The sequence below is a fragment of the Peromyscus californicus genome, unplaced genomic scaffold (assembly GCF_007827085.1).
Source record: "Peromyscus californicus insignis strain IS unplaced genomic scaffold, ASM782708v3 Scaffold_9__1_contigs__length_137607984, whole genome shotgun sequence".
NCBI classification, from domain to species: domain Eukaryota; kingdom Metazoa; phylum Chordata; class Mammalia; order Rodentia; family Cricetidae; genus Peromyscus; species Peromyscus californicus.
The window spans coordinates 100,769,020-100,784,827 of NW_026294617.1; the positions used below are offsets into that span (position 1 = coordinate 100,769,020).

Sequence of the window (15,808 nt, forward strand, 5' to 3'; positions counted from 1 at the left end):
TGTCCCCAAGACGTCCTGATACCACCTGTTAAGTGGGTTTTGCTCTTACCCACTGTCTTAGTTAGGATTACTATCGCTATGATGAAACACCATGACCAAAGCAAGGAAAGGGTTTATTAGGCTCAATCTTCTATATCATAGTTCATCATCAAAGTAAGTCAGGACAGGAACTCAAATAGAGCAGGAACCTAGAAGCAGGAGTTGATGCAGAGGCCATGGAGGGGTACTGCTTACTGGCTTCCTCATCATGGCTTGCTCAGCCTGTTTTCTTATAGAGCCCAGGACCACCATCCCAGGGATGGCACGACCCACCATGGGGTGGACCTGCCCCCATAATCAATAATTAAGAAAATGCCTTACAGCTGGATCTTATGGAGGCATTTTCTCAATTGAGGTTCCCTCCTTTCAGATGACTCTAGCTTATGTCAAGTTGACATAAAACTAGGCAGGACATCTACTTATTTCAAGTAGCCTCTTCTAAGGTTCCTTGTTAGTTTAATGAGCCAAAACTATTTTTTTTTCCTCCATGTTCCTTCTAGGGGAAATCTGCTTAGCTTAGAATCAAGAAGACTTAGGACATTTCTTTATCACACCGTCTAAATGTTGTTTCTCAATTGGAGAGTATTAACCTGGAAGATAATCAACGTTCAAAGAGCCACTAGCCAGCCAATCATATCATCCAACTGTAATTTATTTACAATCAGTTCCTTCCTGAAACTTCAATAAACCAATTAAAATATAAACTTACGTTAAAGCTTCAGAGTAATTATAATGAGGTGAGACTCCTAGAAACTTCTGGACTTCATCCATCACTGTCGCAGGGTCAGTTCTTAGCTGCTGCCCATCAATAATTAGCAACTAAATCACCAAAGTAATAATAAGGAAAAAAAAAGACATGGATGTTGAAAAAACATGTGGCAACTGTATAATGACAAAATCCCTATACTTATTCAGGCACCGTCCTTGGGGATATGCATACACTGTTGGGAGGTGCAATCAAGTCATTTTCATGAATGACTTATAAATAAGTCATGCTAATTAAGTATTCTGATATTATCTGAGAAGTCAGGGAAATGATATGAAAACAGTAATAAACAGTAATGGGGAGAAAGTGGGCTTAGGAATGTGACTGTGAGACCACAACACAAGGGTGGCATCACTCATACTGGCATAGATAACTGAAGGGTAGAAGAAAGCTCTCAATTAAGTCAGAAAGTTGGCTCATGTCTGAAATCCCAGACTCGAGATGGAAGTCATAGTCCCTGTCACACAACTTTGTCAAAGGCCCATTTCCAGTGTTTTTAGTTAGTCTACACTGATATTCAATAGAACTTTACCATGATATGGACAGTCAGCTACACCTAACATGAAGTTACTCAGCTTTCACACATACCTAATGAAGATGAGCAGAGTTTTTTGTTTTATTTAGCTGTAATACATTTAATAAGCTGTAAGTTGTTATAGCCATCACTTTGGACACATGGCTTTAGACCCACAGACCTCACTTCTGATGTCATTGGCTGCTTATACAATCCAGAGGAGGGACAAGTGGGTGTTTATGAAAGATGATACCAAGCAAAAGAGAAAAGGCAAGGAATGAGAGGAACAGGACTCATGGATGACTTCAGCAAAGTGTTTCAGAAGAGAAATCAAGGCACTTCATTAAACAAAATGACGTCTGTCTGTTTGGTGAAGACATCCCCTTTCATCAGGCTTTATTCATGTCAGAAAAGGGCTTAGTGAGCTGAAGCTTCTCAATTTCTGTACAGTCAGAGACAGCGTGCTAATGCCAACAAATGATCAGGGAGAATTATCCTGAGATACCCTCAGAAAGTTAACCCATTTTCCGACTTCTGCCTATTTTTCTCTGCCAGAATCATTATCTGCAACTAAAGGATGAAACCTAGCAATGTTTTAGCTGAGTCCTAGGCAAAGCCATCCACTTAATGAGGTTGCTACAAGCTGTAAATCCTGGTTGCTTCATACCTGAAAGGGCGGGAAATAAACAAGCCATCTCTCAATGTGGCTGGCATACCACCCAGGGACCAAGCACCTCTTCTGCAGGGTTCGAAGTTCCCAGGGTGCATGGGGCCCAGCAGAGATCACTTCATAGAAGCTAAACTTCAGAGCTGCAGGGTCTTCATGGGATCGCTGATGCTACAATGAGAAAGTGGATAATTAAATTAACTTGAACTATAGGCATAAATAACTAAAACCCAATTTTTCAGCAAGTCTCAAAGCTAAAGGAAGGAATGCCACACTACTGGACAGTTGTTTTGAAATTAATAAAAGATGAAACTGTGCTTGGAGCATCAAAGTTTAAAGTTAAGATATTGGTGAGATGTGGTGATATTTTGTTTGTGCTCTAACAAATAAAGCTTGCCTGGAGATCAGAGGGCAGAGCCAGCCACTAGTTAACCATAGAGGCCAGGCAGTGGTGGCACACATCTTTAATTCCAGCACTTTGGAGGAGTAAACAGGAGGTGATATGGCTGGACGGAGTGAGGAAGTGATAAGGCGAGGTGGAAACAGGAACTCAGCCTTTTCGGTCTGAGGATTGGGCAGAGGTAAGAAGTCTTTCTAGTGGCTGGCTGCTCTGCTTCTCTGATCTTTCAACTTTCACCCTGATATCTGATTCCGGGTTTTTATTATTAAGATCAATTAGAATTTGCACTACAGTGAGATTGTACTGTTTGGGAACTTAAGTAGGAGAGGCTGAATTACTGTTGATAGGGCTTCTTAACCAATGTTACCAGTTTTCCCTCAGTTTATACATTTTATTCTGAAAGTAAACTTTTAAAACCTGCATTCATGTTCTTTGCCAGCCCATAATCTAACCAAAGATCATGCTCAGTAAATATCTCTAATATAAAAGCACCCTGCTAATCCCACCCTTAAGATAGATTTTGATTAGAAAGCTCTTACTGGCCACTTTAAATGGAGAGACTAATACAAACTCTGGCATGCACATGATGTGAGAGCTACAGACTCTGCCATACATTACCCAGCGTCTAAAAGCCAAGGTTCTTTCATCTAATGGCAACCTTTGTGGTGAACCAGAATAAGAAAACGTAGACAGCAGCGATTGAAATATGAAAATGTTTCCTAATGGCTCCTTCTCAGGTCCATGGGCTCAAGACAATCATGTTTTCCTTAAAGTGATCAATAAGCACTCAGTCTGTGCCTGTTCACCACCCCTAGTTGAACAGCGAATTTGCTGCGACTGGAATCCTGGTTACTGCACTACAGACTCGACCAGCCTCTGTCCATCCACCGTGGAGTGATGTATTTGCAATATTTATGAAGTTTTCTTAGTTCAAAGCCTTGGAGCCTGTGTGTGTGTGTGTGTGTGTGTGTGTGTGTGTACCCAATTTTCAGTGGTTCGGTTGCAAAGCTCCAATTATCTGCTTTTCTTTTGAGCCAATCAAGGTACATTTCTTTCTTTTCCCCAGATAAATTTTGGAAAAAGTAGATGACAGAAAATAAAACCTGTCAACTTGCAATTTTATGTATATTCTGGCTTGAGAGATGTCTCTGGGTTTGTCATAAACAATTGATGTGAGGCTCTGGATTTCTGTGATCTTCTCTCTCCAGGATGGCACCATGCCCTCTTGTGCAGATGATCTTTACAGTTGCCTCCCTAAGGTCTGTCCCTTCCTGTGACCCTGCTCCCAGTCCCTGTCACTGAGCCATCTCACAACGTATCCTTCCACTTGTGAACCTGGAGTAACTGTTTTTGCTACACAGAAAAGGGTTCATTGCTTCGGCATCCTTTATTCTCTAATAGCATAACGGTTCAGAAGTTAGCTACTGGGGACTGGAGAGATGGCTCAGTGATCAAGAGCAAGCACCCTTGTGTGGCACAGGACCCAAGTTCAGTCCTCAGCACCCATGCCAGCCAACTCACAGCCACTTGTAAGTCTAGCTCAGGGGATCCAATACCCTCTTTTGGCCTCTTTGGGCACCTGTACTCACATGCACCTACCTATACACAGACACATGTACATATAGTTTAAAATAAATCTTAAAAATGAAAGAAGTTAGGTGTCTGAAATCACACCAACAGCAGTATAACACCAGCTCATGTTGGAGGCTCTGAACTGCGTGGGCCACTTAGAACACAGGGGATGAACCTTATGTCTAACCCACCTGCAGAATCTCAGATATAAGTTTTTGTAAGCATGACTTTCTACATTTATCTTAACATTGCAGTTTCCAGGGAAATAGAACATTGGCCTTTGTTTCTGCCCTGCCCTGTTGATGCCCTCTTTACACATATCTCCATGTGTACTATTAAAGCACTGCAGTTGAATTTTTATCGATTTTAGTCTTACAAATCCTTCCTTAAAGACTGCCCAATGGTTCTTCTAATGCTCCAACTCTGCTAATAAATCTAACTTGGTTTTAAGTTAGGCTTTATCACCGAATGAATCCGTACACTATTTACATTTTTCTAGTTTTTATGTTTATTTATACATGTTATTTCTCCACTATACCAAAAGCAGTGTTAACATTTATTAACTCAAATCACTTTTCAAACAATACTTGGCAAAGATTACAATTCTTTGATGACTAGAGCAATATATGAGCATTAAGAAAATACTTAAAAATGATCACCTAGACATGGTAGTGCACGCCTGTCATCCCAGTACTTGGGAGGGTGAAGACAGAGAGATGAAGAGTTAAGTGAAATCCTAGGCCATCTGGGATACACAAGTCCCTGTCTCAAAAAACAAAACCAAACCAAATTATAGAACTGAGAAGGTTAACTAAACACTCGTAGTGATCAATTTGTTATATGTGTATGCTTAACTTTGTCTGCTTTTTATCAGGTGATTAAAATATCACTAGGCATTTTTAAGACTCACTGAGAGTGCATTAAATTATCTCAAAGAAAGTGATTCTTTGCTAAGTTCTAACAAACATTAGAGACAAAATGACAATAAGCACCGTGAAGATGGCATGGAGCTGTTTAGACAGGCTAGGCTTTGAGAGATGGAGGATTCTGCATATGCTTTGCCACCCCATCCCCTTTTCAGTAGAAGCAGTCACTTGAGAGACTTTGGGGCTGGGGTCAGCAGTCTCAATGAACATGGCCATGTTCCCTCCTTTGCACATCCTTTACTGCTGCTTTTGAAACACAATGTAGAGTTGCCAAAGAACCCTTATAACCTATAAAACCTGGATAAAAATTAGCTAGTACTTTGTACTTTATGCATGTGTTTAAAGAAAAATTATTTTAAATTGTTACAATTACTTTAAAATGCAAATTTATAAACATACACATGTATATACAAAAATGTGTAATATTTTATTATGTATTTTTTCAATTGCAATTCATGACACTAATACTTTTATTAAGTAAAGTTATCAAATTAAAGAAAATTAAAAAATTCCCTGATCGTGTTTTTTCTTCTGGAAAACCAAGAATCTACTTGCTGCAGGCATCAATGAACTAGTAGGTCTTCCTATCTATTCAAATCTGAGATGTTGGTGCTGGGGAGACAATTCAGCTGGCAGATGGCTTGCTTTGTAACTGTCAGGACCTACCTGAGTTTCATCCTCAGAACTCATATACAAAGCCAGATGTGGGGGCATATGCTTATAATCTTAGTGTTTGGGAGCCAGAGATAGGCAGATCCCTGGCGCTCAATGGCCAGTCTGTAGGGCTTAACCAGTGAGTCTCAGTGCTCATCAAGAGACCCTGTCTCACAAACATCCACAGAAATAACATCCATGGCTGACCTTTGCCACACACTCACACACACACACACACACACACACACACACACACACACACAGAGAGAGAGAGAGAGAGAGAGAGAGAGAGAGAGAGAGAGAGAGAGAGAGAGATATGCATGTGGAACCACATATGCACCCATTCAAAGAAGATCTGCCCTCCAAATGGAGGTAACAGTTTTCCAGGAATGACCCTCCACTGTGCATACTCTCCTTCTCTCTGTTGGGCACATTTTTTCCTTACCTGGTACCAGGAGTATGCTCGGTCCGATGGGTCAATGAGTATGGTGATGATCTTGGCTTTGGGGACTAGAGAAGCAGCCCTTTTAGGAGCTTCCTCTGAATGGAAGTAATTGGCACTCTTCTCAAACAGAAAGTCACTGGTGACATTAGATGGGACTGGGAAGAAATCCATGTACCTAGAAAGGAGTATCTTTCTTCAAAACAAGCCTCTCACGTTTATGTGCTGGTGACTGAAGACATTAAATGTGGCCAACAAATTCATCTGTCCCTTAAAAAACTGACAACCAAGATTTTCTCTAAGGCAGTTGTTCCTCCAGTGGGCAAAGGAAACACATTCAAAACACCAGCAGTGTTCTCATACACAATATTCTTTGTTTTGCTTAATTGCAGGAAAGAAAAGTTATGGGGAAGCAAAGCTAGAGGAACAAAAAATCAAACTGTAGCTCCTGGCAGAATGCACGGAAACATAGAAACCAGCACAGAGACCCCAGACCAAAGAGAATGTGAGGGAACAGAGGCTACATTTAGTTAAAAGACACTCAGAAAAATTCATACAAAATAGTTTTTGCCATCACAGTAGACAAATATCACTCCCATCACTGGGTCTGGCGGGTATGTTTAATCAGGAGTGTTAAAGCACAGAAAATGTCTGGTGTAAACACCGTCCATTTGTTTCCTTTTAAAACACAATGTTATGTTGTTTCTCTTCAGAATTTACTACAAAATCTTATCAGTATCTCCTGGTTATGAGAAATCAAATCACCAGGAGTGTGAACCCAGCAACACCTGCTGGCCCAAGCATAGACATCTGCTAATGTTCCACTGACGCAAGAGTGGTCAGCCTAAGTACACCAGCTCGTGATAATCCAGATTTCCACAGCAGTAAGGGCTTTTGTTTAAAATTGAATTCGTATACATTTTATAATAATGGCCTCACTCTGCTCCCTTCCTCCCTTCACCTCACAAGCCACCACCCCTTCAGGATGTGGACAGTTCAATAATTACTGAGCAGGAGTCATCATCATTCACACAACGGCTTCAGTTTATAGCAGGCTTCATTTCACCTGAAAGGTCACGTGATTCTTTCATGTGACATTGCCTTTTAACCTGACTAGGCTTCTGCTAGGATTCCAGCTGTTATCACAAAACAAAGTATAACTGAGGTCACAGAGATGTCTCCACACCTAGAACAACCAATTCTTACTGTGTGTTCCAGGAACTGCCCTTCTGTGCAGACCATTTGGCTTCCTTTCAGAGGAAAAGAGATATGAAAATGTTTGAGGGGCATTTGATCTGCTGTCTCTTGTGGTGTACATTCTATTTATAGAAGTGCCACATTTTGGCTTTCTTATTTAGTAGCTTATACTGCTTCGAGGGGCTAGGATTACCATGACTGTCTGACCCTATTTGCTACAAGCTTATTTCAAACCTGCTTCTTCTGAAAAAGCATCCAAAATATGATGAGTAGAATGGACAGAGGTGCTGACATTAGACAGCTTTTAACATTGAAAGACGTTCTACTTTCCCATCTGTCTTTTGCCTCTGTAACAATTCAGGCTTTGAAACATCCCTTAAAGTCATCCTGAATGTTGGACCTCTACTGGTGATCTTCCCTAGACTCAGAGGTTTGCACAGAAAACCATCCATTTTGTTTGCCCGTATTGTCATATATTCTCTAGGAGTTCAAAGGTGCAGACACTTGAGAAATATTTGATTAGTAAACTAGCAAATACTAGTCAACATTTCCAGATTGGGACCTGGAATTTCCCCCAGTAGTATCACTCCTGGAGGTTAAATATTCAGGACAGCCAAAGGATCAGCAAGCATATTATAGTGACTTCAGGGGTTACACATGAATGCAGGCCCCTCAAGCTTTCAGACTTGCGAAGAGAATAAGACTTCAGCACCAAAAGAAAACTAATTCAAAAGATGTACTTTTTGTAGCACTGTATATTTATTTGTGATTTGCATTGACACTGGATCTCTTAATTTTTTATGTGTGTGTGTTTGTGTGTGTGTGTATGTGTTTACCCCTGCATGAATATGTGGAGGTCAGAACTTGATGTTGGGTGCTTTATTATTCTCCACTTTTTTTTTTTTAAATTTGAGACAGGTTCCTTTGCTGGACCTGTACCTGGCCATTTTGCTAGACTGCTGGCCTGCAAGCCCTCAGGGTTCCTTCTCTTTCCATCCCTAACAAGTACTTTTCTTACGGAGACATCTTTTCCAAGATCTGATCCGAAGACTTTTCAGTTGATTGTACTCAAAGGCAGGCTATAACAGTTGAGGTTCCAAATGCTAACAGGGGTCTTTGGCTGTCTACACCAATTCTAGCTCTCCACTACAGCCCTATACATTAAAAACAGTGCTAAATCACGAAGCATAAAACTTACATGCATGAATAGGTCAGATATTTTCCCAAGACTTTCTCACTGCAGGTTCTGGCTATTTCGTCAAAGATGGAATTTAAATTTTTCACTTGCCCTATTTGGTGCACCTTCTCTGTATACTTAGACTGCCTGTCAGTTAAGGCGGTCCTGGTTTCATCTAGATCTTAAAACAAAAGCCTATCCACACTAGATCAACTAAGTGTACTTAATCGAATTGTTAAAATGGTCCCAGAACTCTGAGGGCATATAGTCTTCAGGCTGTGGAATCAAAACCCCCAAATCACATCCGATGGGGTGATGCTTCACAAGGAACCCAGGCAGTCTGCCTGGAAACACACCTGATGCTGTTGGGAGCAAAGCTGTAATTATAGTTATAAAATGACATTTGCAGTTACCATTATCTATTATTTGCATAAATTGCCTTTTATAATGTGTAATTTGTCAACCAAAAGTATTTGGGGTACTCTTGGTGAGCTGTATTTAGATCTACGATGCATTCTTCATTTATTTACTTATGTTTTGCAGTGTTGGAGATGTACCCAGGCTCTGCACATACCAGGCAACACTTACTACTGAGCTACACCCTTGCCCCTAGTGAGTTATGTTTAGTTATTTGTGTCATCTTCTTGTACACTATTTGAAGACATTTTAATTTTTATTACAGTTTTGATAAACATTATTAGCTTATGATCAAAAAGGTTTTGTTTGATATAATTTATAACAAAATTGATTATTCTTAAGTTCCAGTAATGCCAAGGATTTTGCTAGTATTTACTCCTAAAGAAGTTTGTTTTTTAGCTCTAATTTTGTCCTACTGTCAATGTTCTATTCTACTGGAGAGAGCGGTTACAGAGGCTGAAGTAGTTAGTTTATTTAACACCACACAATTAGTTAATATCTGACACTGTGTGGAAGAATGGGCCATGGACTACAGGACAATTAGGATACAACTTCTGTAGATGCTCAAATGATACTCACCTCCTTAGTTTTTACAGATTACTCACAAGGACCTCGTGAGATAGCTGATCCTTAGCCAACTGAGATCATGCAACCAGCCTGACCACAGAGGCTTGTGCTCATGTCTACTCTTCAGTGAATGCAGGGAGGTTATGTCTGTGCTCTGGGAGGATGCACTGTTTCCCAAGGTGCTCAACATTGACGTCAATAGAGAGCACTTCTAACACATCTTATGCTCAACAAGTTATTTTCTATCACCCATTTTAACATATTTTTATATAGCTTGTTCATATTTATATTATTATTTCTAATGTTTATCATTTTCTTCAGATATTAACATTTTAATTTTAACTCGAAGAATAAAATTACTTTTTTTGATTTCTTTAAAACCAGCTTTCACTATTCATAAAACATACATACATTTCTACTTTTAGTTACTTTTTTGCCTTTCCATCGAAACATGATAGGAAATGATGTATTCTGACCACAGCATCACTTTATGAAAGGTGCACAAGGGCAGAGTGACATTCCTGGGGCTTACCCTATTTCTACGGATGCAATTACCTTCAAAGATAACTAATGCCAACTGATACATAGGTCTCCTGAGGCAAGAAGACCTCCCATTAACTGGAAAGCCTTTTGTGCTTCTTTATGCTGGCCAACCAGTTTCTAAGATGTGCAGCATGAATTTTATCTGTGGTCACAAACTTCTGGGTTTCTAAATATTAGCACCAAGTTTATACTGTGCACGGTACATATACTTTTAGATTTATACTAGTAACCCATCTTACCAATCAATCCCCCTGTGGTAGTTATTTCTATTAAAGAACTGTACCTCCTCAAAGGATTTTGGGCTGGGGGAGTTACTAAGGATGGAAGGATGCATAATCAGGAACAGACACAAGGCAGTGGTACCTGAAATGACAGCAAGGGTTGGAGATCAACGAGTGGAAAAGACAGTTGGTCACTTCTAGTATTTCAGTCACTAATAAACCCAAAATTATAATGATCCAGGCAGACTCTTTTGATGTACTCCCAGGCAACTGAACAGACCACCTGCAGCTAATGGGAGGCACGTTCTCACCAATGGAGATAGCGTAGTGAGAGGGGAGTCCCCGAGCCAATGCTGGGAAACTGGCTTTTGATGTCAGCTAAGTCACTGGTTTGATCTGTGACTTCCGCTGTTAGCTTTTCTTTATTGCAGTTTTCTTAAAGGAAAAAAAAATCATCGCCTCATCTATTTCACAGATTTTCTCTGATGCTAAAAGACATCCTATATTCTCTGCATACATGCTGTGGTTGTTTAGCTTGGGGAGTCTGTGGGATTCCTAACAGTGGGAGTAGGGGTGTCTCTGACTCTTTCATCTGCTCTTCAGACCCCTTTCCTCCTACTGGGTTCCCTCATCCAGTCTTGATATGAAGGTTTGTGCCTAGTCTTAATGCATCTTGTTATGGCATGCTCTTTTCTGAAGGGAAAAAGAGGAGCAGTAGATCTGGGGGAGAGGGGAAGTAGGTGGGGGACTGAGTGGAGTAGAGGGGGGTGGCTGTGGTCAGGATGTAGTATATGAGAGAAGAATAAGCAAAAAATAAATAAAAAGAAAAAAGATATCCTATAACTTGATTTTTTTAATTAAAAATATAAGTGAACTATATCATTATTTAATATATTTCATTACCCAAACTGATACTTGTTTGATATAATATAAACTTTGATATAATGTTCTTCCTGAGGCCTGTGAAAGCTAATTAAGAATTTAATCTTTTAACAAGTTTGCATAAGCTTGAGTTTACCTACACACAACAAATCAAAAATCATTTAAATTGCTAAAATTTGAAAAGAAGTGGTGTTCTTTTTAGGGCCATTCACACAAAATTTACATTTATTGGACACAGAATGGGACATCACAGGTACTCACATAGTTTGGGAGTAAGGGTGTCATTTTTAAAGGTGTAAAGCTAGTGTTGTTTTCACCTAAATCAGGAGGTAAAACATGTAGCTCAGGCTACTCCAGGAGCAAGGAAGGCAGTTTGGGTTCAGTTTGCCCAAGATTTAAGGAGTCATTTGCAACTATGACTGTGTTTGGAAGATCATCACATAAAGGTATCTCTTGTCTACACATTCAGTATTCCTAAAATACAAATGTCCCCAATGGTTTCTAAACACTCACGTGATCTAACTGATGTGATCTAATGGAACATGCACTGTCAATTTTATTTCAGGTCAAAAGACAGCAAGAACAATCTCACTTGCAGAAGTCACCATTCTAATTTTGCCAGTAATACTATCATGCTGCCATTTGTACAACATTTGGTGTTCTCTTATTACTCAGTTTTCTTTAAAACTGTACTTCAATACAATTCTGTATCTGTACAGAACAAAATGGTTAAAATATCTGTCAACTTTGTCTAAAGAATGAATTAAAAGAGGCAGTATACCAAGATCATTTATTTAAGCTAAACAAAGAGCACTCTACCCACAATCAAGGAAACAGAAAATAAAATACAAGGACCTGTGATAGACAAGGTGTTCTTCAGCACCTCCACTCAACACTGACCCTCAAACTCTGGCTGTAGCCAAGTCACATAAGACTGGTTTACACAGACATCTGTACCCATCCCAGGGTTTCTGACTCAGTAGGTCTAAGGTGTGGTTCAAGAGTTTGTACTTCTACAGAGCTCTGTGGTATCTATGTTGCTGCTCTGGTGACTGTATTAAAGAACAAGGAGAAAAGTGAAGCAGTCTTTAAAACTTATGGGGGCAGGGAACTGTCCCAACTGAAAGTCACAGTGAGAGATCGAGAGTCGGGAAAATCCTAGGGCCAAACATTTTGTTACATTTCCAGCATCACTAGCCATGTGAACTCTATGTCTTAGCTTCCTAATCTGCTTATTAGGGAAGAAAAGACTCACTATCAGGGGTTCTGGAATTATTATTACAGATCCATGTAACATTTGCCTAATTCAGTATTCAGAATGGGTAAATTTTATTAGATGATGTAAATTACACCTCAAAAAAACCTGGGAAAATTAATTTCCACAGAACAATCATTTTTCTGTAATGATTTTATGCCAAAGGCATATGTCATATCCAAATAGTAACATAAACATTCAAAACCCAGTAGAGTTTAAGATGCCCAGTAATACTTCTGCTGCCTAACCATGATGTTAAAGTGTCTGCATCCGGTGCGGTAGGAGAAGCAATGTATCCTGCAGGGCTCCAGTGCAAACTGGATATGCCAAGGTTCAGACAGAGGTGATCATTAATGACGAGGTTATGTGCTGACTGAGGGAGTTCACTGAGGATATATCAGTTTCAATGTTTTCCTAAGCATCTTTAGATTTTCAGTGGAAAAGGGCAAGGGAAGACATCAGAGAAAGGATGTCTGCCATTCTTACACATGCTCTCTGATTATTTGCAAACGGCATTAAACATAATGAAGTGTCGGAGTATGCTGATCTTGCACAGAATTCAAAGTTATCTTTAGAGGCAAGGAAAGGGACTGCCAGGCAAGGTAGTTTTCGTGGCTGTTTTCTATGAAGCCAGAATCCAAGGGCCCCAAGTAATTTATCATGCAAGATGCAGCTCAAATGTTTGGCATTAAAACTTCCACTGGGCTTCACTTTAATACTGAGTTTTACAGAAACAAGAAGTTTATGGGGGAACAAATTGCACACCCATTTAAGAAGGTATGCAATGGATTCCTCCTGGGTGTGAATAAACACCTTGATAGCAGAAAGTTTTGTTTACATCTAGGAGTTCTGGTTGTCAAACAGTTTTTGGATCCTAAAAAAAAAAAGACATCTCTGCAAGAATGTAAATGGTATCTGAAAAGTTGAGACTATTTTTCTGGAGAAGATTTCTTGTGAAGATCCAGGTACTTACACATGTCTCTCTTGGCATTTGAGTAAATCCTGTCAATCACTTTCTAAACACAAAATTAGTTTTAATTTTAGAAGTGTTAACTACACTTCTGGTGTAAGAGCCTTGGGGAAAAAATAAGACCTGCCAGCAAACTGACTGCTGTGTCTTTCAAGTGACATCCATTTTCCCCCTTCCTTTTAAAAAGAACCTGACAAAGCCCTTAGTATGCTATTCAGCTGAACAAGATTGCATCAGAGTATGCTGGAATGTGTGCTCTTGCTTCATTCGCTTTACAGGAGGCTCAAAGTCCTGCTGAAAAAACGGACTGACTGTCTAGTTATTTTACATTATTTAGTAATAGTATTAAGATTTCTTACCAGTTTTCTGGGGTCCTATTACCAAGAATTTTGGTAAACGATCGCAGGTTTTTTCTTTAGACCAAATGTCTCTGTGGCGTTTGTCATCACAGGGGTTCTGTATGGGAGAGGAATACAGAGATGGTGTGCTTGTGGATGTGTGTATTCATTTTTGAGCTAGAATCTCCAATCTTCGTTTTCATATAACCAAGGAGACAGAATGATAAGTAAGGGTTTCTTTGGGAAACTGAAAGCTGTGAGGTGGCATCACAAAAGCTCGGAAAGGATTTCCTTCTGTCCTTTGGTCGAGGGTGAGGGGGTGGGCAGGGGAGAGGTTTGGCTTCAGGTAAACAGCCAAGTGCCCAGTAGATCATGTTTTCCTGCTCCTGGCAATTCTACAGTTACCCTCTCCCCTTTAAGCAGTAAATTTGTTGGGAAGAAACTATTCTTTCTGTTAGTGTGCAGCAGTGATTCTCAACCTGTGGGTCACAACCCCTTTGGCAAACCTCTACCTCCATTACAATTCATAACAGTAGCAAAATTACAGTTATGAAGTAGCAACAAAAATAATTTTATGGTTGGGGATCACCACAACATGAGGGACTGTATTAAAGGTCGCAGCATAAGGAAGGTTGAGAACCACTGCTCTAAAGGGAGGTATACTCTCAGCATTCACTAAAACACTCTACTTAAGGTTCTCCTGGACCTTATTATTATTTTTATTCTAAGTAACTGAGCTTCCTTCAAGAGAAGAGAGATCAAGTCACACTAATTTAAAGAGATAGTCAATTCCTTCCAGCTACCTTCAAAATTTGGTAAATATTTATCTAAGATTGTAACTTTACTGACTATGATGTTGAAAGTACCCAATTTTAGCAGATGTGCAAAATGAAGGTGAACATGGGTTACTTTTTTATCTATTTAATAAATAAGGCAGTTGTACTTGTATTTAGAGCTCAATTTCTCCTAAGACACAGTATATGCATTAATGTAAAGGGGAAGGATCACAGCATTCTTTAGTACTATTTCATGAATAAGCAAACAGGACCACTCTTTCCTTCTGGTCAGTTAACACTATAGGTATGTGACGTTAAATAAACTTGTTTATATGTAGCAAAGACAAAAGGGATGTGCTCCTTTTGGTTGCTACTCTTTGTTTTAAACCACTCCCTCATAATGATAATGATTCCAGCTTAAAGATAAGGGGAGAAATTAGGGGGAAAACTGTGTGTGCTTCAAGTGACTGACATTTGGTGATTTGCAGGAAGTAAGAAGAAACGATGCTTGTGACACCAACAAAAACTAACACAGGCTATCAGCACCAAGCTTACTCCAGAGAGCTGCCAATGTGGACTGGAAACTACAGATAGGGGTGTGTGTGTGTGTGTGTGTGTGTGTGTGTGTGTGTGTGTGTGTGTGTGTGGCATGGGTGGCATGTGCGAGTAGAGCGAGTGTGTGTGCATTGTGTGTGTGGCGTGTGTGGCATGGGCGAGTAGAGCGAGTGTGTGTGCATGTGTGTGTGTAAGACTGAACAGTGGGCCAGCTGCCTAACACACAACTTGTTTGCCATTTTTCTGTTTTCAACTTATAACAGTCTGAAAATTGATTTCTCACACCTGATTGAAAACATCGCTGCCTACAGAGTCTCACACTCAATATGCTACACTTTCTAATGGGAAAAGGAACAGAAAATGTGGCTCAATGGTTAGCAATAATATAGGCCTACAATTCAGTAGGAAGTAGTTTCTCAAATCTCAATGTTTCCCAAATGCACAGCTTTACTTTTACTCTGAATTCTTGTATTTGGATAACTTCACACAACAACAAACCATTTGTGGGATTAATTATTTATACCAGTTACTGATCTGATTTTACCTGCCAGAGAGGGTCTTTCTGATCAGGAAAGAGCTCAAAATACTTGTGAGCCAGCTGAGCCGGAGGCAAGGTCTGAAGACGCAGGTTGGTCCAGGTCTGCACAAAATTGGCTAGATTCACAAACGTATATAGTCCCAGCCGGTCATTTCCATAGTTAGACAAATGGGTCATGAAAATACTGATCTGAAAAAGGCAAATGAACTTTGGCATAAACATAGGTTATTTTAACACTAGAAGGAAGTATGGTCAACCAACATTAGACTTAATTTTTTTAATTAAATGGTCTGTATAAGGATTTCAATCAAGACCTAAGAACAAGTCGCACTGATATCTGACATGATATGTGGAGACTCGGTCTGTACAACTTAAGATGGAGCATCACTATC

At 39.8% G+C, this 15,808-nt stretch overlaps 1 protein-coding gene across 3 annotated transcripts in view; it reads right to left on the reverse strand.

Annotated features, from left to right (window-relative positions):
- Positions 1 to 15,808, reverse strand: part of Ndst3 (N-deacetylase and N-sulfotransferase 3) — a 154,820-nt gene that overhangs the window by 21,786 nt on the left and 117,226 nt on the right. For 2 of the 3 annotated variants that reach the window (XM_052730197.1, XM_052730198.1), the window contains exons 7-12: positions 15,423 to 15,605; positions 13,569 to 13,665; positions 10,121 to 10,244; positions 5,984 to 6,158; positions 1,987 to 2,157; positions 749 to 858 (exon numbers count right to left, since the gene is read on the reverse strand). In XM_052730197.1, coding sequence (XP_052586157.1) covers positions 749 to 858; positions 1,987 to 2,157; positions 5,984 to 6,158; positions 10,121 to 10,244; positions 13,569 to 13,665; positions 15,423 to 15,605 — 860 coding nt within the window. Of the gene's footprint in view, positions 1 to 748; positions 859 to 1,986; positions 2,158 to 5,983; positions 6,159 to 10,120; positions 10,245 to 13,568; positions 13,666 to 15,422; positions 15,606 to 15,808 lie in introns of those variants that run through there. The other variant, XM_052730199.1, reaches the window with a different exon arrangement.